The 18,720-nt window shown below is 54.9% G+C and overlaps 9 protein-coding genes across 9 annotated transcripts; 4 read left to right on the forward strand and 5 right to left on the reverse strand.

Annotated features, from left to right (window-relative positions):
- Positions 1 to 145: 145 nt before the first annotated feature.
- Positions 146 to 2,435, reverse strand: PHACADRAFT_137574 (uncharacterized protein). The gene is made up of 7 exons (XM_007392092.1): positions 2,169 to 2,435; positions 1,928 to 2,103; positions 1,706 to 1,874; positions 1,541 to 1,649; positions 965 to 1,483; positions 448 to 906; positions 146 to 387 (listed from the first exon to the last, which is right to left on the reverse strand). The coding sequence occupies exons 1-7, from the start codon at positions 2,285 to 2,287 to the stop codon at positions 256 to 258; spliced, it is 1,683 nt and encodes a 560-aa protein (XP_007392154.1). The 5' UTR covers positions 2,288 to 2,435; the 3' UTR covers positions 146 to 255.
- A 147-nt stretch (positions 2,436 to 2,582) lies between these two features.
- Positions 2,583 to 4,718, forward strand: PHACADRAFT_250197 (uncharacterized protein; the record flags this gene model as incomplete). Its single annotated transcript, XM_007392093.1, has 12 exons — positions 2,583 to 2,788; positions 2,837 to 2,922; positions 2,972 to 2,998; positions 3,049 to 3,090; positions 3,139 to 3,238; positions 3,290 to 3,443; positions 3,498 to 3,622; positions 3,676 to 3,769; positions 3,825 to 3,942; positions 3,992 to 4,017; positions 4,068 to 4,482; positions 4,544 to 4,718. The coding sequence occupies 12 exons, from the start codon at positions 2,583 to 2,585 to the stop codon at positions 4,609 to 4,611; spliced, it is 1,461 nt and encodes a 486-aa protein (XP_007392155.1). The 3' UTR covers positions 4,612 to 4,718.
- Positions 4,719 to 5,197: 479 nt separating this feature from the next.
- On the forward strand, positions 5,198 to 7,114 carry PHACADRAFT_250200 (uncharacterized protein). Its single transcript, XM_007392094.1, has 5 exons — positions 5,198 to 5,411; positions 5,472 to 5,638; positions 5,691 to 6,024; positions 6,074 to 6,165; positions 6,214 to 7,114. Exons 1-5 carry the CDS (start codon positions 5,312 to 5,314, stop codon positions 6,820 to 6,822), a joined length of 1,302 nt encoding a protein of 433 aa, XP_007392156.1. The 5' UTR covers positions 5,198 to 5,311; the 3' UTR covers positions 6,823 to 7,114.
- A 31-nt stretch (positions 7,115 to 7,145) lies between these two features.
- On the reverse strand, positions 7,146 to 9,157 carry PHACADRAFT_250203 (carbohydrate-binding module family 48 protein; the record flags this gene model as incomplete). Its single annotated transcript, XM_007392095.1, has 4 exons — positions 9,131 to 9,157; positions 8,929 to 9,037; positions 8,831 to 8,879; positions 7,146 to 8,775 (listed from the first exon to the last, which is right to left on the reverse strand). Coding segments are annotated over exons 2-4 (1,358 nt in total), but the record flags the coding sequence as incomplete, so codon positions are not given.
- Positions 9,158 to 9,420: 263 nt separating this feature from the next.
- On the forward strand, positions 9,421 to 10,383 carry PHACADRAFT_191971 (uncharacterized protein; the record flags this gene model as incomplete). Its single annotated transcript, XM_007392096.1, has 5 exons — positions 9,421 to 9,651; positions 9,720 to 9,850; positions 9,898 to 9,975; positions 10,029 to 10,239; positions 10,288 to 10,383. The coding sequence occupies 5 exons, from the start codon at positions 9,421 to 9,423 to the stop codon at positions 10,381 to 10,383; spliced, it is 747 nt and encodes a 248-aa protein (XP_007392158.1).
- Positions 10,384 to 10,455: 72 nt separating this feature from the next.
- PHACADRAFT_205821 (uncharacterized protein) lies at positions 10,456 to 11,046 on the reverse strand. Its single transcript, XM_007392097.1, has 3 exons — positions 10,791 to 11,046; positions 10,621 to 10,724; positions 10,456 to 10,563 (listed from the first exon to the last, which is right to left on the reverse strand). Exons 1-3 carry the CDS (start codon positions 10,936 to 10,938, stop codon positions 10,462 to 10,464), a joined length of 354 nt encoding a protein of 117 aa, XP_007392159.1. The 5' UTR covers positions 10,939 to 11,046; the 3' UTR covers positions 10,456 to 10,461.
- Positions 11,047 to 11,518: 472 nt separating this feature from the next.
- On the forward strand, positions 11,519 to 13,038 carry PHACADRAFT_250206 (uncharacterized protein). The gene has a single exon (XM_007392098.1). The coding sequence runs from the start codon at positions 11,609 to 11,611 to the stop codon at positions 12,890 to 12,892; it is 1,284 nt and encodes a 427-aa protein (XP_007392160.1). The 5' UTR covers positions 11,519 to 11,608; the 3' UTR covers positions 12,893 to 13,038.
- Positions 13,039 to 13,059: 21 nt separating this feature from the next.
- Positions 13,060 to 16,752, reverse strand: PHACADRAFT_181595 (uncharacterized protein). Its single transcript, XM_007392099.1, has 4 exons — positions 14,914 to 16,752; positions 13,956 to 14,815; positions 13,624 to 13,905; positions 13,060 to 13,566 (listed from the first exon to the last, which is right to left on the reverse strand). Exons 1-4 carry the CDS (start codon positions 16,208 to 16,210, stop codon positions 13,123 to 13,125), a joined length of 2,883 nt encoding a protein of 960 aa, XP_007392161.1. The 5' UTR covers positions 16,211 to 16,752; the 3' UTR covers positions 13,060 to 13,122.
- A 368-nt stretch (positions 16,753 to 17,120) lies between these two features.
- On the reverse strand, positions 17,121 to 18,673 carry PHACADRAFT_191975 (uncharacterized protein; the record flags this gene model as incomplete). The annotated part of the gene is made up of 8 exons (XM_007392100.1): positions 17,121 to 17,312; positions 17,369 to 17,698; positions 17,760 to 17,900; positions 17,957 to 18,217; positions 18,276 to 18,419; positions 18,456 to 18,474; positions 18,529 to 18,553; positions 18,613 to 18,673. 8 exons carry the CDS (start codon positions 18,671 to 18,673, stop codon positions 17,121 to 17,123), a joined length of 1,173 nt encoding a protein of 390 aa, XP_007392162.1.
- Positions 18,674 to 18,720: the final 47 nt, after the last annotated feature.

The following is an 18,720-nucleotide window of genomic DNA, read 5'->3' on the forward strand; positions in this document are numbered from 1 at the left end:
TCTGACTTCGCCAACGGGAGGTGAGCAACCAGAACGAGAAATTCCCATCCGAGAAGGCCTAGGAATAAAACATCGTAAGATGTTCTTCGGCGCTTGATTATATCCGCCAGGCTGTGGCGGTAACGCGCAACGTTAACGTCTGCCACCGGTGTCGTTTCATGTGTGCGCGTAAAGACGAGAACATGAGGAATATGCGACAGAATGTACATGCAGCAAGAGAGTACGATAGATAGATAGACACCTAAGAGCACCGTGCTACGCCTCGGACTTTCGACGCTTCTTCTTTGATGGTTCCCCTGATGTGTCGCCGTTGGCCTGCGCAGCCGCCTTGGCCTCCTTTTTGGCCTTTTTTCTCGCCTTGCGCTCCTCTTCGGTCTCGCCCTCATGCTACAAATAATGAGTGAGCACACACAGTGGCCCAAGGAAGAGGGGGATGCATAAACATACCTTGTCTTTCCGCTTCTTCGGACTCACCTCACTATCCACATCCATCTTATTCTCGTCCTCGTCCTCATCCGCCTCTGCCTCTACGTTCGCCTTCTCCGCCTTCTTCTTTTTCTTCTCTTCCTTCTTCTTCTTCTTCTTCTCCGCCTTCACGTCTAATGCTGCTTGAAGAGCCGTCTCCATGGGTTCACGCTGTGTTGGCATGAGGTCGACAGCATCCGCAGCGGTGTTATATGTCGATGTCTCGCCCCGCATCTGGAACTTCGACTGCTTTGGACCTGTGCGCGCTGCACGAACACCAGCAGCGTCGCTGCCCTGCTCAAGTGCACGGAGACGCGCCTCAAGCTTGGCGCGGTTTTCAATACCGATTGAAGGGGCTGTTGGCTCGGACTTGCCGTCCGTATCTGTGAGAGCATCCACACGTATTGAAAGCGCGGCTTTTGTAGCGACCATACGAGCCATCTGTTACGTGTTAATATGTCAATACAGTGTTCCCGCGCACTGTAAGACAAGCACCAACCTTCCCCTTCAGCTTTGGTGGTGCCTGACCAATGAGAGAAGCGTGGTAGATGAGACCATACTTGGGTGTGTCGTGTTTGGTCTTTAACGCACGGAAGAGTGCCTTCTCGGCACCAAGAATTTGGACAGTGGACGCTGGATGCTTTGCTAAGCTCAGTAAGCTACCGGCGTGGCTAATGAGGCGCGCGCCGACGAGCTCGCCAACAAGTGCTGTCAGGTTAGGCGCAATCGCGTTCATACGGTTGCGGAGGTACTCTGCGAGCTGCTGGCGGTAGGCAGTGATAGCAATGACTTGGTCGCAGAGGGTGTGTATGTGCGCGATATCTGATTCTGAAATCTCAGTACCCATAGATATTTCCGCAGCGGCTTTCACCGTCGCCTCGAGATCCTCAGGAAGAATGGCAGAGAAGTCGGTAATAGCAGCGTTTGTACGGAAGCCCATTGCCTTGATGACTTTCGCGTACGCCAGGTTGTCGACAATAATCTTGGCAAGTTCTGGAAAGTGCCATCCGTACCATTCCTATTCAATGTGAGTTAAGACATTCAAGTCGAGGGAACCAAATTAGCAGAGACAAACCTTGACACGCATGGCGTAAATGTTTATTTCCTTGTCAAGGTCATCCAAAAGCGCGACAGCTTGGACAACCATAGTGTCAACTTTGTCAGGGGAAAACTTGAGCTTGAACCTGACAAGCTGAAGAGTTAGGCTATCACATAGTCAGCCCAGCGCCTCCAAACGTACCGTGATAGTGAGTGACTAAGACCCAAGCTCATGGTCGCGAGATCCTTCGGGTCAAGGCCATCGAGGAGAGTAGCAAGTTGCGCACGAATTCCACGGAACATCTCCGTGTATGCTTCCTCGATGCTGCCCGACATCACCTTGATTCCAAGCTTCTTAGTGATCGAGTAACCTAGAGTACTATGTTAGAAAGGTCGCGGAGCCTCGAGTAAGAGGCATGCGCACCGAGCTTGGGGTCGGCGACCAGCAGCTGCTCCTTGCCCTTGCCCTTGCCCTTGTTTACGATCTCATCCGAAAGGAACTGCTTCAGGCCCTTTCCGAGCTTGCCTTCCTGGATGGCAGTAATTTCCTCCACAGCGGTAGCAGTAGAGGTGAAGCGATGGAGGGACTTGAGCTTCAGGCTACACGATGCGGCAGACGTTGAGAATCATTTCCACCCGCGTGCAAGGGCACCTCGAATGCTCACAATTTGTTCGCCTGCTCAGGCGTCTCAAACTCCTCCCATACATTCTCGCTCGAGGCTTTTTGAGAGTCGGTGACCTTGAAGAGACAGTACCCTAGCGAGGTTTCGTAGAGGACCAGCATTTTTTTTCGCCACGAAATTAAGATAGAGAAAGTCAAGAAAAGAAAAGAAAGCCAACTGCCGGCGCTGGTCCCGATGTTCAAGCAGCAGTGAGTAGCAACTGCTTGCGCTCAACGGAAATTTTGGGTTCTTGCGAGAGCGTGAAACTTTCGTTCAAAACGGGAAATATCCCGAACTTGCCGAAAGCGCCTGCGCGCCGTCTGGCGCCTAAACCCAGACTTGCACATGGCTCTCAGGCTGGGAATTCGGTATAAGAGTCAACGATAGCGAGTGCCGTCCGCTGCCTTCCTGACCGCCATGTTCAGGTTGTTCAGTGTCTCCCTTGTTGCGCTGGCTGCTGTTAGTGCAGTTCAACGCGTGTGCGGCCAAGGCTCGGGCACGAACGCGTCGACCTTGTCCGCGGTCGTGACCGCACAAGACGAATATACGACTCTCACACACCCCAGTTTCCGTCGTCATCAGGTACGCGTGAAGAAGACAGATTTCTGCGACCCTACTGTGAAGTGAGCCTCTACAATCTTTACATCAGCGTGACCTTATGGGTACCATAGCGTATACACCGGCTACCTTGACGTAGACGATGGCGCCAAGCATATGTTCTTCTACTTCTTCGAGAGTCGCAGAGACCCTGATAAAGGTATGGAGCCGGTGCGCCTTGTTGACTCAGTGCTGATGTGTCGGAAAAGACGACGTTATGATGTGGATTAACGGAGGTATGTTTGATGACCCCTCGAAGTAGTATTCGCGTTCATGTTGAAGATAGGTCCTGGATGTTCCTCTGCTACGGGCCTACTCATGGAGCTGGGTACATCAGTTCTTGTTACGGGAGGCCATCAATAACAGAGTGTGACAGGTCCTTGCAATATCGACATGAAGAATGTGTCGGCGAATGGCACCGTTTGGAATCCATATTCCTGGAACAACGAGGCAAACATTTTCTTTCTGGATCAGCCGTGAGATCATCATCTGTCGAGGCTCTTCGGGGTTTTCTCAATCCATGCCAGAGTTGGCGTTGGCTACTCCTATGCTGATTACGGCGAAAGCGTCGAGACAACCGAAGACGCTGCAAAGAACGTCCATGCCTTCATCAGCATATTCTTTGAAACCTTCAAAGAATTTGCAGGGCGACCGCTCCATTTGTCTGGAGAGTCTTATGGTGTAAGATAAGAAGAATACATGCACGAGCCAATGACAGCTGACATCTCCTCTTAGGGACGATACCTTCCTGCCTTTGCTAGTTATATCTATGACCAGAACCAACTTGCGAAAGCCAAGGGCCTTTCGACAATCAATATGAAGAGTGTCCTCATTGGAAACGGAATTACAGACGTGTCTACGTTCGTGCATTTCCTCAGTGTCGCTTTTCAGTGCGTTCCTGATAGATTTTCAGTATATATGATGGCCGTTACGAAATCGAATGCGGTACGGCTGCTCTCGAAGTCCCTTTCCAGAAGATCAGCACCTGTGTTCAAATGAAAATTGCCGTGTGTATTTCTCTTCCATCCTCGGTGTTGACATATCGTTGACTGTACATCACAGCTTCGTCGTTGCAATGCCGCCATGTATAACGGCTGCATTGACCAGCTGGACGAGATCAATTGTCGCGCAGCTGTGAACTTCTGCGACTCATTCCTCAGTACTGGCTATTGGGAAAGCGGTAAGCGGGTCGCAACTGCTCGCGTCTTGGTTCTCATAGTGGCATACAGGAAGAAACGTGTACGACGTCTCCAAGGTTCGGTTGTCAAGCACTGGCCTCTCATTGTATCGAACTGACCTTCACAGATGTGCCTTGGAAACTCGCTGTGCTATCTGGAGAACTCGGCCATTGCCTCCTTCCTGGATCGCCACGATGTCCGAAAACTTTTGGGTGCTGAGTCGCCAGGCAACTTCACATCATGCAGCCCCGAAGTTGGCATGCGCTTCCTCGCACGCTTGGACAAATGGGCGGTTCCTTCTCAACATTACGTCGCAGGCCTCCTGGAACGCAGTATCCGCATGCTGATTTATGCGGGCACGTATGATTGGCAATGCAACTGGGTCGCCAACAAGCTCTGGGTAGATAAGCTAGAGTGGACGGGCAAGGATGCCTACGACATAGCGGGATGGCGTGATTGGCTCGTCGATGGACATAAGGCGGGCGAGACGAAGGCTGCTGGGCCATTAACGTTCGCAACCGTGAGGGAAGCAGGACATATGGGTAAGTCCAACCAATGTCTGATAAATCACTGGTTGTTGTGCTGACCATGCCGACCCATCAGTTCCTCACGATAAGCCAGCAGAGTCTTTTGCAATGGTCTCTAGATGGCTGGCAGGTGAGGATTTTTGAGACGCATAACGAGAGTGGCTGTTCTATCAGTCCCTCGAAGATTTGTGTAATTATTCGATGTGATGTGATGTGGCGGAGTTGTCGAAGATGTGTACTCGTGGCAAAAGATAATGCGGTTTCATAGGATACCGGAACCTTGGGCCACCACCTAGGTGACGATCAGCTGTGGCTTTCCACGGTTTCCATCAGTCCAAGGACACTGCGTTCAGCTTGGGTTGGGCTGGTTCGAAGGGCTTGGACGTGAGCGTCAAGCGCCCGCTCGGGCTTTGTGGCAGAGGCTTTCTGCATTGACTGTGCAGTGGATATCAGGTCGGGTGCGGTGACAATTCAGGGTAAGCACACACTCGAGGCATGAGTTTAACCCAAACACCTCGGAGTGTTCCTCGTTGCCATGACAACGCCAATCCGCCTGGGGATACAAATGGTCGATACCGGTCTCCCCGGTCGAAGAAAGTGATCGATCCAATCTGCAAGAGTATAAGACGTAGCCAAGGGCGGTAAGTTCAGCAACCCATCTTCCTTCTCGCCTTTGCCTGCGGTACGTCTTGCGGTGCTCTTCGCTGACTCTCGTCGTGACCTTTTTACAGATTTTTCTCTTGGGCTGCCCGGTAGCGCCCCTGGTCAACCCTTTTCGTTTACTTTTCATTTTCGCTCTCAGGCAGGCCCTTCTCGCTTTGACAGCTCGAGTTCAAGGTTAGTCATGCGCTTCTCGGCCAATTTCGTTGCTCTTGCGGCACCCCTCCTTGTTTCGGCCCTTCCCTTCAAGAGGACGGCTTCCGCGAACGATCTTTTGGTTCTGAGTGAGTCTTGCTCACTTTTTGTCAGACACAAAATATGAACTTAATTGTTTCGGGCTCTAGAATTTGCTCAAGTGCTTGAGCAGCTCGAGACGCAATTCTATACGGAGGCACTACAGACGTTTCAAGAGATCGATTTCATCACAGCAGGATTTGCCACAGCCGAGATTGCCATACAACAATTCACAGCTATTCAGAGCGATGAAAGTACACACACCACGGTGCTCACGGTACGTAAATCCCTACCAAGTCTGCACGTCCTGGTCTAAACGCCTTGTGCAGTCTACCATCCAGTCTTTGGGAGACCAACCGATTAGTGGATGTTTATTCGACTTCAGCTCGGTCCTCACCGACGTGACGACCATGGCGGCCACCGCCCGCGTTGTAGAGAATCTGGGTGTTGCTGCCTATCTCGGCGCCGCGAATCTCCTTGATGATCCTGTGTTGCTTACCGACGCAGCAACCATCTTGACAGTGGAGGCCCGCCACCAGACCGTATTGAACATCTTCAATGGCGGTAGCGCGATACCACAGGCATTTGATATTGCATTTACGCCGTCGCAAGTTCTTGCCGTCGCTGGCCAGTTCATCTCTGGTTGCGATCTCGGTGTTCCCGGTACGCATTGACACCTGACGCAGGGAAATACCGACTGAGACCTGTTTAGCCAACCCTACGCTTACCGTGACGAACACGGGCACCGTTGCCCCGGGCACCTCCCTGACCTTCTCTTCTACCGCCATCAACGGTAGCACCGATGTAAGCCGCCGCCGCTCTCTCCTCAGCCAGAAGCTGACTTTCCCCCAGGGTCTCTTCTGCCAGATGATAGTGGGTGGTGCCCCTATCGCCCTCACCTTCCCGTACGATCAGTGTATCGTCCCTCAAGGCATCGACGGCCCCGTCGCGCTGTATATCACTTCGGACGACCAGCCGCTTGCAAACGACATCATCGAACAAGCGACGATTGACCTTATCGCAGGTCCCACCATGGCCTTCATCGACACCGTCCCCGATGACCTGAGCGGCCTCGTGCTCCCCGGCTCGTCGAGTTCTGGCTCCGGCTCCTCTGGTTCGGGCTCGTCGACCGTGTCTGCCACCGTCAGCTCGAGCACGTCCGTCACGACCATCACGCCGGACCAGGAGAGCTCGATCCTCGCGAGCCTCTCCGCCAGCCCGACGACGTTAACCGTCCCGCCGTCTGGCGCAGCTGCCGCCTCCGCCGCTGGTGCGGCCCCTACCGCGACTGCTGGTGCGTCTTCCGGAAACGACAATGCCGCGACTGGGTCTACGTCCGTCGTGACCGCGCTCGGCGGACCCAACATGTTCACCGGCCCAGTCAACAATGGCACCGTAATTGTCCTCGGTTGGACGACCGTCCCAGCGTCATCCGTCCCAGCGCCGTCCGTCGGGCAGTGATCATCCTTCCGAGTAGCTTTGGGTTGTGTTACGGACACCGCGGTCTTGAAGGCCTCCTTTGACGAGATTTCGGACTCTTTTTCTTCGTTTGGTGACACTGACGGTGCGCGTCAGTTGTAGTCCTCGTGGATATACCTCACTGGTCCTTCCTCCCTGTCCTTGCTCTAAGAGTTTGTTTCCCATCTACTGTGTAGCGACCAATACATCTGGAGAGCGAAACAGAAGCACGCCGTCAATGCGGTCGATGGCGCGTTTGCTTGGGCCACATAACATGCAACTTCCTACTCAAGCCCCCTATCCTGCAAGCACTGTGGAGCTTCATTCACAAATGTAGTGAAATATGTTTACGTGAACGAGATATATTACTACGACAGGAAATGACAGGAGAAGTCAAGATAGAAAGAGGGAGAGAAATCCGGAGTAAAAACTACTATAAGGTACAGAAACGGAATTCCAGAACACAACATGGGACAACAAACGGATAGCACGACTGAGAGGTAGTAAGAGGGACAGGGACAAAGGGGCATCGAGTATCGGAGAGAGAATAAGTAATGTCGTAAGAGAAAATGCCGTATCGGGTCATGAGAAGAACGTAAACATCTATAGGTCCTCCGCAGATGACCTTGGCATATTAGTCGTGGCAAATTTACATCCACCGTCCCGCAGGTTTATCAGGGCCTACTCACGCGACTTCTTGGGCGAGTCCGAGAATATGTCGCGGATCTTGCCAAAAATGCTGGTCCGCTTTTTGCGGCGCGTGCCCGCGGGGCTGCCGCCGGCACCATTCGTCGCGCCGTGCTCGTCCGTGCCATGTGTGCTGACGGACGCAATCGAGGACGTCCTCCGGTGCTTGCCAAACGTCGGGAAGGCGCGCTTGTGCTCCTTATGCGGCGACGCCTGCGGGGTTGTCGCGGTGGAGGATGGCTGCGGTGGGGTGGTCTTCCCATTGCCGTTCGAGCTCGGTGTCGTTGGCAGCGGGATCTCTGCGGGAGTAGGAGGTGGTAATGAAATAGTCTCTGGTTTGGCTCCCGTACCGTTCACGGCGGCAGGCTTCTCCGTCTGGTCGGTGGGCGCAGCGGGGGTATGGGTCGAAGGCTCGACCAGAGTGCCATTCGAGGTAGCAGTCTCTGGCGTTTGAGGAGCGGGGGTATGTGTCGACGGCTCAACAGCGGATTCCGGCCCGCTGATGGCAGAGCCCTCGATAATGATAGTTTCCAAAATCTTCCCAGCATGCCCATTTGTAGCGGGTACGTCTACGGGGGTGTGGGTAGATGGTTCCACAGCGGCCTCGGGCTGGCTGGTGGCCGTGCCCTCGATGACAGTCGTCTCGAGCTGCTTATCCTTGTCTTCCACGGCCAATGGCAGGATTGGGACTGGGACGTTAGGCGCCGCTTCAGTCTGCTCGGCGGGCTGGGGTAGGACAGCTTCGGCGGTGAGCTCCTCATGCGGTGTTGGCCCCTCCGGAGCGGGAGCAGGGGTCTCCGTCTGCGCTTCGGGCTCGGGTGCGGCCTCTGAGGGCGCAGACTCCGCCACCTCCGCGGCTGGCTCCTCGTGAGCAGCTCGAGCAGTCTCAAGGGCAACCCCCTCTGACTCGTCGGCCGCGATCGCATGCGTCGGCTGCGTTGTTTCGGTTGTGCCAGGAGCGATTGCTTCTACCATGGCCGCAGCAGCGTCCTTGACAGTAGAGATCGCCCCGCTAACGTAGCCTGCAGGCTGCGGCCCAGCGATAGGTTCGGGTTCAGGGGCTGGTGGCTGAGGAGTAGCAGGGCGAGCAGGGGCACTGTAGACGTTGTTTACAAAGCCCTGTGGGTCCCACTCGGTGGGCTGATCGTCGGTGGTCGTCCATCGCCCGTCGACAACGTACTTGTAAGCGACCTTGCGACCCCAGGGGACCGGTACCGCACCCTCGAACCTGCCAGAGTCGGTGCGCGACAGATGTCGGGAACAAGACCACTACAGGTCTCAAGCTCAGCGCCTCGGATGCTGTTCGGATGAATGTAGAACTCACGGCATCGAATTCACCAGTGACGACGACATCGTTGGCTCCGGGATGTGGCCTACTTCGGGTTCAGAGCGGACCCCGGAGGTACGAGACGACGGACTCACCATCTGAAGACGGCTTCGTGATACTCTGGGACGGACATAGCGAACGTGAAGGTCGTATTTACAGACTAAGGTTTCCGTCGAGTAATTAACAAACCCAGGCGGCTCGACTCTATATAGCAGCGAGCGTTGGTAAGTGATGAGACATGTATGGACGGGCGGTCATGAGCACGCTATGGGGCTGACAGGGGGTCACTGTACTCACCGTCGAGGGGGTCGGGGGCGGTATAGGATAGAGGTGAGGGTGGGAGGGGAAGAGGGAGATTAGGATGAGATTAGTTAATAAATAGGGCAGGTTCGAATTGAGCTCGGCAGGGTCGTGAGAGATTCGCAAAGCGCAGGACGCCGAGTGTGCAGGCATGAGGCCAATGACGCTTGCACTGACCTCGCTTTCCTTTCTGATACACGCCTCTCAACCAGTTCGTACTCCGCGAACATGCACTCTGCTCGCCTACGGCCTCTTTCTCTTCCCCCACGTTGCACTATCAAGCCAACATGGCCAGCGAACTCGAACTCGAAGAACAATTCGATACCCTAGACCCTCTCCGGCATCTCAGAAACGGCGGCGAGCTCGGCCTCGTGCCCGCCCAGCCACCCTCGATACACAACGAGGATCTCCAGCTTGCCTTCCCCTCTGCAGGCGGCCGTGTCCCCAACCCTGTTTCAATCCGCCTCCTCACCGACGCCTCGCCAGGCTGTGGCGGCATAACATGGCTCGCAGGAGAGGTCCGTAATCGACGCCTCGCCTCGCCATAATTACCCTCGCTGTACGGCACGCTTTGGCTTGTGCACAGATTCTCTCCGCGTACGTGTGCAGGCGAGGTTCCTTGAAAGGCAAGAACGTGCTAGAGCTCGGAAGCGGGACAGGGCTGGTCGGGTTGGTTACAGGAGTACTTGGTGCCCAGGTCTGGATAACGGACCAAGCGTACGTCCGGTTCCCGGCAGATGCATGCCTGATTGACATTATGACAGACCCTTGCTCGGAATCATGGCGCACAATGTCGAGATAAACAACCTCTCACATCGCGTGTCCGTCATGGAGCTTAACTGGTACGTTTCGTTTCATATTCAAGCACGATGCGCTGCTCACCTTGCTTTGGTAGGGGAGAATCACTTCCATCGGATCTGCCTCGCTTCGACATCATACTAGCTGCTGACTGCGTCTACTTTGAGCCGGCCTTTCCGTTACTTGTGCAAACTTTGGACAAGCTTGCCGCGCGCGGTGATCCCGAAATCCTCTTTTGCTACAAGAAGCGAAGAAAGGCGGACAAGAGATTCTTCACCATGCTCAAGAAGAAGTTTAACTGGACAGAGGTGAGTGCCACGGCCCCTATTGTGATCATGCACTCAGTGCCGTGTCAGGTGGACGATGATCCTAACAAGGAGCAATACAATCGGGATGCGGTGTCTCTGTTCCGGCCTGCAATTGAGATCTCGATTGCTTCTTGTCATAAATGAAGCGCACTGCAGAGTCTAGTTTCTCGAGAGTGAACATCTGCAGAACAAATCTGTTCGAAATCACCATCAGGACAGAAGTTACGACTTGCTTACTTTCGAGTCTTCATCATAGATCAGTATACAGTCCCACTCTTTGGAGGCAGTCTCGACGCCATGGAATTGATGTATTTCATCGTCGCTCTGAGAACGACGTAACATGTCAGCAAGTCACTAAACAAGTAAGAGAGGGCCACATACGTTGACGGAGCCGCGTTGTAGGTTCACATTCTTGTGCTCCTCACCTTTGCGTACCTGTGCAGTACCGGGCTTAGCCAGGTCCACCGACTCTGGCATGAACTGGTCTATATATGCGCGTCATGAGCAAGTTGATACGCCACGAACATCAACAAGAATAATGCAATACGGACAGCGGAAGGCGTAATAGTGACGTTCGTGTTTGGCATTGGGGGGCGGTTCGTTCTTCCGGGCCTTGAGAGTACGTTGAAGCGAAGGGCCGACGGTCACTGAATGCCTGCCTTGCCTTGGCATCCAGGAGCTCGCGGTGCGCTCCGCCATCGCTGCGGAGGGATGGCTCGGAAAGATGGGTGGTGGTGGGAGGTAAGGCAGAGGACAAGACGGAAGGGCTGAGATGCAGAAGCCTTGATGTCGCGAGCGCGGGCCAAGCGCCCAAGCGCCCAAGGCCTCCGGTCTGCCGTCGCACGGGTAGCTCTTTTATCCTTATGGGCGCTTGTTGCCGGATGCGCCACGAAGGCGACCGCAGTTCTCGACCGTCAGCCTGAAGCGCAAAGACCACCAGTGTTTATTGTGCAAGCGGGCAGAGAACATGACTACTGTTGCTGGGCCACAGGCAGGTACCGCTTATGACAGACCAGCGTGACATCGGCAATAGGCAAGGGAACTTCCAGACGAAAAACAGCTGACGACACCCCAAAATATAATCCAGGCCTATCGACATCGCCGAGGTGCAGCGAAGGGCCTGTATCACCGCCAATCCTACTTGAATTGGTGGATTGAGTACCAAGATGGTCTCGAAGGTATATCAACACGTGTGTACCAGAGCTCTATCAAGATGATCTCCTCCTCAAGTGCGTCGCGTGCGTACCAAGTCACCCACCTTTCCCGTTGATCCTAGTTAACTGTTGCCACTGCAGCCCTTCCTTCATCTATAGCATCCACGTCAGCGTCCTCGCCTGACAGCACACCACTAGCACAATCCACACAGATCATGCAGAAGAGAATAAAGCCTAGGACAGCGGCAGAACAACTCGAGGCCGAATTGGAAGGCGAGCTCATGCAAGATTTTCCCCGCACTTTGCCACCCAAGGCTGCAGCCCCGGAGCCCGCGAGGAAGCCGCCACAGAAGAAGGACCCTAAGGTGCTCATGTTCCGGAAGAAGGTGCCGCCGCCTAAAGCACCAGCTCCGCCACCTCGTAAGGAAGAAGAAGAGGAAAGCGAGGGGGAGATCGTTGAGCGTCCACGGGGCATTGCCTCGTCCCGGCCTTCCACTGTACCGGTACCTCCTGCAGCTTCTACCCCGCCTCAAGCTGCCCAAACTAAGAAAATGACCCTTGCTGAAGTCGTAGCAGCCCGTCGAGCCAAGCCCACTGCTCCAGCTCCAACCTCAAAACCTCCAACTCCAAAATCTTCAGCTTCAAAACCTCCAACCCCAAAACCGCCAACACCGCCGACACATCCGCTCCCACCTAAACCCACTGTAGCACTCTCTCCGAAACCCTCACTGACTCCACCGACAGCGACCCAGAAGGTAGCTAAATCCGCTCCTGCGAAAAAGCGCGATCGGCCAGAGGAACCGGCAGTGCAACCGTCTCCACCCAAACGCTCGAGGCCATCGCCTCCGCTAGCACGACCACCGGTGCTGCAGCCTCCGCCAAAGAAGAAAGAAGTGGAACTTGCCTTTCCCGGCGGCTCAGATTTCGCATTGCCATCGTCGTCTTCCACCTTACCTAGCAAGCCCCCAAGCAGTAAGCCGTCGTCGTTGGCTTTTCCCGGCCCTTCGAACGTTACCCCGTCGTTGCCGCCTGCTCTATCTGCGCCTGCGCCCGCGGCGGATGATTCTGAGGAGGAGGATTGGGATGACGTCCTTCCGACTGCCCAGACCGGCGCAACAGCACCCGCAGCAGCTCCGCCTCCTGCACCGACACCGACACCTGTATCTGCTCCTCCGTCGATCGCGCCACGCTCCATCACAATGGAAGAGATAGTCCCTGAGCCGACCGTCCGACATGAAGAGATCGAAGAGGTCGAAGAGGAAATCGACGAGGACATGTTCGCAGAAGAGCTGAACCAGCACCTAGGGGGAGACGAGGATGAAGACTTCCTTGCCGCCGAGATCTCGCCCGTCGTCGAGAACCAACCCATGCCATCTGAGGGGCGGCACCCCGTGAGCATGAACCGGTTCGCCAGTGACCTCGATGAAGAGGGTGACAACGACAATATGTGGGGAGATGATGACGACACCTCTAGCAGCGATGACAGTGACGATGACTAGATGGAACTTGGGACTTTCTATTTGGGTAACAACGGGATTCTAGGACTCTTTAGTGTAGATACCACCATAATGCTTACCCGTGTAAGACACCATGTAGGCGGCCTGTGAATGTGTCTCTCAAATACTTTATCGCACACACGAGCGGGCTCGGAAGGGAGAGCGCAAGAGGGGTTGATTCGACATCGCGTCGCAAGCAAACAACAAGAGATCACAAATGACTGTCGACTGCTTCACCGCCCGCCCTTCTTCTCGACGCGCCACTCTTTGAAGATGCCGTCAAGGCTCTTATAAATGAGATGCGACGGCAGGCAACGAATGATCTCGCCAACGCGCTCCTCGACCTCGGTCTTGCCCTCGTCCCCGACCGCCTTCTTCGCAAATTCGACGGCAAGACGGAAGATCGCCAGGACGGCGAGGGAAACATGCGTCTGCTGGGCGGCATGCGCCGATCCCTGCGAGAGCGCGCTCAGCAGCGGGCCCGACACGCTCGGTGCAGAGATGACCGGCGCCGACTGCGAGTACGACGCGCGCTCGCCCCGCACGAGGCGGAGCAGAACCTCGAGAATGTTGTCTGTCTCTGTCATGTGGGTGCGCAAGAAGCGCTGCCGCTCGTTCTGCACGCCGACGTTGGAGTTGACGGCCCAAGCCTCGAGGACAGTCCAGATAGTCGGTGGCTGGTGCGCAGCGAGGTCAAAAATCCACACTTGTGAACATAACCAGAGACGACTTACGGGATCGGGGTCCACAACCTCGATTTTCTTCTCCCAGCCATCGGCGGCCTCGCCAGCTACCCAGAACATACGCCCAAACATACTCTTCAGCCAGTCATGGACGTCACCAGTCTTTACCCAACGGGGCTCCGAAAGCGGTCGTTCCTTATCAAGATACGCGACAAGAACAGTTTGAAGAGGGAGAGTCGCCTTCCTGAATGACGGAACAGTCTGATCGTCCTCTGAATTCTGGGGAATTGCAAGTGCTGTGTACGAGGTTGAGCCTTCCGTTGTGCCTTCGATCTGAGGAAAGCTTAGCGTTGATAGAACATGAGACATGATGAACTGCATACCAGGATGCCCTTAAGGTGCCCCTTGTCCTCGCTGATCGTCATGTATACTTCGATACGGGCTTCGGATCGGAAAACCTTCAGTTTCTCGACAACAGTAGCGTCGATAACCATTCGTCTCGTGCCTGCGGCATACGAGATGGACAGCCGATTGGCGGAAGGTACATGGACACCATTGGCCTCTGGTTTCACAATTTGCACAGGCTCTTCGCTTGGCGGCGCTGTGGTAATTGTAGGGGACGCATTCATCGTTACTGAGGAAGTCTCGGATGACGGTGGATGTTCCGGATCGTAAGGGTCGGATGGAGGCTCCAGCAACTGGGTCGCCTCCACAGAGATACCGTGCGACGCGGGCGTTTGTTGAGAGTCAAGATGTTGAGCCGCAGGGAAGTCTTGAGGGTCGACCGGTTGTGCTTCGGTATCGGGAATCGTGGCGATCGACGAGACCGCTTGAAGAGGGTGCGGGGTACCCGTGGTGCCGTTCGCCTGCTGCTCAGTCTGTACACTAGAACTTCCGTCAGTATCACCAGCGGACTGGGTGACTGGCTCAGCAGCGGGAGCAGGCTCGGTGGCAGGAGAAACGACAGCAGGAGAGGAATTTTCGCCTTCGGGAGGCGGAGGAGCTGCAGACGCATTTTGCTCTGGGGGAGCGGACGGTGCATTCGCATCTGCATTGCCAACTTGGTCACCATGAGGTGAGCCACTCTCTCCATGAGACGGTTCAAGATGGCTGCTCAGGCCTGGCGGGACGCTGCCGCTGTCACGAGCAGATGCATCTTCACTGTGAAGGCCGTCCCCTTCAAAGTGGGACTGGTCCGACTCAGCCACGTGCATCTGTGTGTCCATTTCATCATAGTCATTGCCTTCGAGAAAACGAGCATTAGCGATGAGGACGAGGTCATAGGAATAGACCATCTCGTCCACATGTTGTACAGTCTCTCCCATGCAAAACGATGCTTACCATCATAATCGTCCGGCTCCCCTTCAGCGTCCACATCCTCAGTTTCGGGATGTGCTTGCTCTCCATCTGCACCTTCATCTTCACCAATAGCGGCCATGAGCCAATCACCCTCACTAGTAGTCTCCGCAACACTAGGGGCCGCACTGTCTCTCCCCACAGTAGAGTCTAGAGCCTCAAAGTCGGGCCCAGCGCCAACGCTCGAATCCTCATGATCAAACCCAGAGTGCTGAGGGGGCGGGGGCGGAGGACCGCGACCATCTTCAATGTCTCCATCGTCATCCTCGAGTTTCTTTCGCTTGCCCTTCCTAACGCTTGATTCGGATGCCGACCCATGAGAGAAAGAAGGCTGAGTGGAAACGGCATGCGCATCATCGGCAGTAACGGGGGTATGGAAGTAGATGCGGATACGTGACGGTGGAGGAGGCAGAGCAGAGCTACCCTCAGTTTTCACTGGAGTGGCGTCGGGAACAGCAGACTGCGACGGCTCTGGCAGAGCGATAGTCACGTCAGCCGATTCTGCTGGACCTTCGGTACCAGCATTGGAATCGACAACGGGCTTCTGCTCGATAGATTCGCTCTCTGCCACCTCAGAAGCGAGAGGAGGACGAGAATCATCAAGCTCTTCCTTGACGTCCGCTACGGCAGACGGTCTGAGCACAGTCCCCCAGCTCCAATCCAGGTCCTGTATCTCGAGCCCAACGATCTTGAAATCTGTGAGAGTCCGCCGATTCTCGTCCTTCTTACCAGATGAAACGGTAGAAGATATCGAGGAATCTTTATGCAACGCCGCGGAGTCGTGCCGTCCGGCACGAGAGTGACCGCCTGCATAGCCTTGGTTTCGGCCGCGGAATGAGCCAGAGAAGTTCTGCTGAGGACCATGCGGTGGCTGCTGTTGCGCCGGCTGTGTTGGAGGGTTTCCGTGGGGGAAGTTTTGCCCCGCGCCAGCATTGAACGACCCACCTCTCCTGTTGTCCCTGTTGCCGAACCCCCGGTTTCCATGTCCTCTGAAGCTGCTACCTTGCCCAGGACCGCCACCTCTGCCACCCATGTTGTTGTACATGCCGCCACCCCTCCCACCGCGGTTGCCCCCTCTATTCATACCCATTCCTCCACCTCGACCTCGACCGCCACCCATGTTGCCGCCGCGGCCACCGCCAAAACCGCCACGATGGCCACCGAGCGGAACTTGATTTGCACCGGGGCCTCCTCCCCTTCCGTGTCCGACATTCGGGCCTTGATGGCCATTCATGCCACCGCCAGCCGGACCAGCCATGGGGCCAGTGGGTGGCTGCTGCATGGGCGGCGGGGGCGGAACTTGGAACTGAGGAGGCGGAGGTAGAGGACCCCGCTGCTGGTTAGGACCATCGAAGCGTTGTCGCTTCGCAGGAGGTAGATGTCCCGACGGGGACTGATGCAAGTTATTACGGTTGTTGTTCCTGTTCTGTTGATGCGGGAAGAACTGCTGTTGCTGCTGTTGGAACGGTTGAACCGAAGGAGCCTGGGGCGTGTAGGGAACTTGAGGAATGACATGAGGTGCCGCCTGGGGCACATAGGGCTGCTGATACGTGCCAGCCTGAGGTTGATACGGATTATACCCTGGCTGTGGAGGAGGCGGAGGCGGCTGGACTACAGGCGGCGGAGGCTGAAAGTGCTGCTGAGGAGGCCGTTGTTGCTGCTGTTGCTGCTGCTGCTGCCAGTGCTGATTTCCATAGCCATAATTCGCATAAAGCGCAGACTGCTCTGGCGGTGGCCTAGGCACGGGCTGTTGTGCTGGCTGAGGAACAGACCACTGAGGGTTGTAGCCCGGCGTCGCTGCCTGAGGATTCTGCGCTGCAGACGCCGCCGCTGCTGCCGCCCAATACGCGGAATAGTCCGGCTGTGTCGGCTGAGGCGGAGGTGGACCAGGAGGGAGAGGAGGTTGCTGAGGAGTGTATGCTGCCTGAGGAACAGCGAAAGGATTTTTGTTCATGTTGGTCGTTGCAGTCTAGTCTAGCTTCAAAACATAAGGTAAGTGTCCGTTGAAGATTTTAGGGCACGAGCCCACGACTAAGCCGCAACGAGCTGGTAGAGTAAAAGCAGAACACAACGCGCTTCGGCGTCCCGCCCGCCAGTAAGTCTCATTCCGGATCCGGCAGTTCTCCGGAAACCGGTGTCTAACGACATAGCCACTGAAGAGCACGAAAAAAACAGAGATATACAATAAAGTGCTACGGCTCCTCATCAGTACGACGCTTCTTCTTCTTACGCTTAGACTTGTCGTCTTCAGCCTCGCCCTCATCGTCGCGCACTTTCTCACGCTTTCTCCTTCGCTTCTCCTCGATAGTCGGTGCGGCAACTTCTGCAGGCGCAACGAATGCTTCTGCACGTTTTGCCTGTTTTTCTGCGGTAACCTCCTCTTGCTGAAGATATCCCACATCAATATTTCATTGAGGTGTTCAATCATAAGGGAACGTACTTTTTCTTTCCTGCGCCGGGCTTCGCGAGCCTCCTTCTCTTTCGACTTGAGGAAGTACTCTCCGGACTCCAGCTGCACATCCACTTTGCGAGGCTGCTGTGGCGGCGGGAATGGTGTGTAGACCTTCTTCCTTTTCTCCTCCTTCGTCAACTTGATTGGTGGAAGACCGGCCGTCTCTCTCGCCGTGTTTTTCTCTGCCAACTTCTCATTTTTCTTTGCCGTCTTTTCTGAGGTCTTGAGATGTTTCTTGCGAAACTGCGGTAGGAAGCGATCCCATGATTCTGTCGCTAACGCAGGATCCTTCGCCAGTTCGCGCTTAATCATGAGTTCCTAAGGATATTCAGTGAACGTAGGCGAGAAAGGGCGCATATACGCTAGTCGCAGTGCATACCTTGATGCGGTAGATCGGATGGATGTTTTTCATGCAATCAAGCACAATTCTCCGGACTTCCTTCAAGCCCTTATATGGGCCCATTACGCTGACAGTGCTTCCTTGCACCAAGACGTAGCATTGGGTCAAGAGCTCGATAGCCTGGCGTACATGAACATGAGGACCTGCACCACGGCTACTGACTCAAGTGAACGTACCTTCAGCGTGCTGCCGTCCGGACCAATTATCCTCTGCCGCCGTTTCACAAATCGTTCCTTATTCCGAACAATGTTCCCGATCTTGATAATGTCGCAGGCAATAGCGTCATCAAGTATCTTCACGGCCTGACCGATGTTGACGCCACGAGCAAGTAACTTGATCATATCTCTAGCTTTGAGAATAATGTAGGGGTCATATGTCCTACGAGTCGTCCGTACAGACATGGAGCCGTGGATCAAGTCCAATGTGCAAGCGATACCCTGCGAAATAGCCATATGAGAAGAGGCGAATGCGCGAAAGCGTCTCGAACACGCTTACATGTGTTTCGAGTGCCTTTGTAACGGCACTCCACACCTCCCGCAAATACCTTTCGCGATATTTGGGGAAGAGTGTAGCAAATGAAGACTCTTCAGTGAACGTGCCACCTTTGTTATCCTCGGGCTTGAATGGGTCGAGTTGCCACTGCACCGGAGGTCAGTCGACATCTGGAAGCTTGACAGCAGACCAGAGGCTTACGCTGTGAGACAGGTTATTTATAATAAGCCAGAACAGAAGTAAAGTCAACACTTACTGGTCGATGTCGTCAGTATCCCATGCTGGTCAAGAGCAGATATTAGCCTAATGCAACTAATAACGAACTTCTACAGCAATTTACGCTTATCCTTCCTATGCCGTTTGTTTTTGTTTACCACAAGGGCCTCTTCTGCTTCGGCCATTGCAGTATTCTGCTGTGAAAAAGACCGGCGGTGTCGGGTGGTCTGGA

The sequence above is a fragment of the Phanerochaete carnosa genome, assembly GCF_000300595.1.
Source record: "Phanerochaete carnosa HHB-10118-sp unplaced genomic scaffold PHACAscaffold_2, whole genome shotgun sequence".
In the NCBI taxonomy this organism is placed as follows: domain Eukaryota; kingdom Fungi; phylum Basidiomycota; class Agaricomycetes; order Polyporales; family Phanerochaetaceae; genus Phanerochaete; species Phanerochaete carnosa.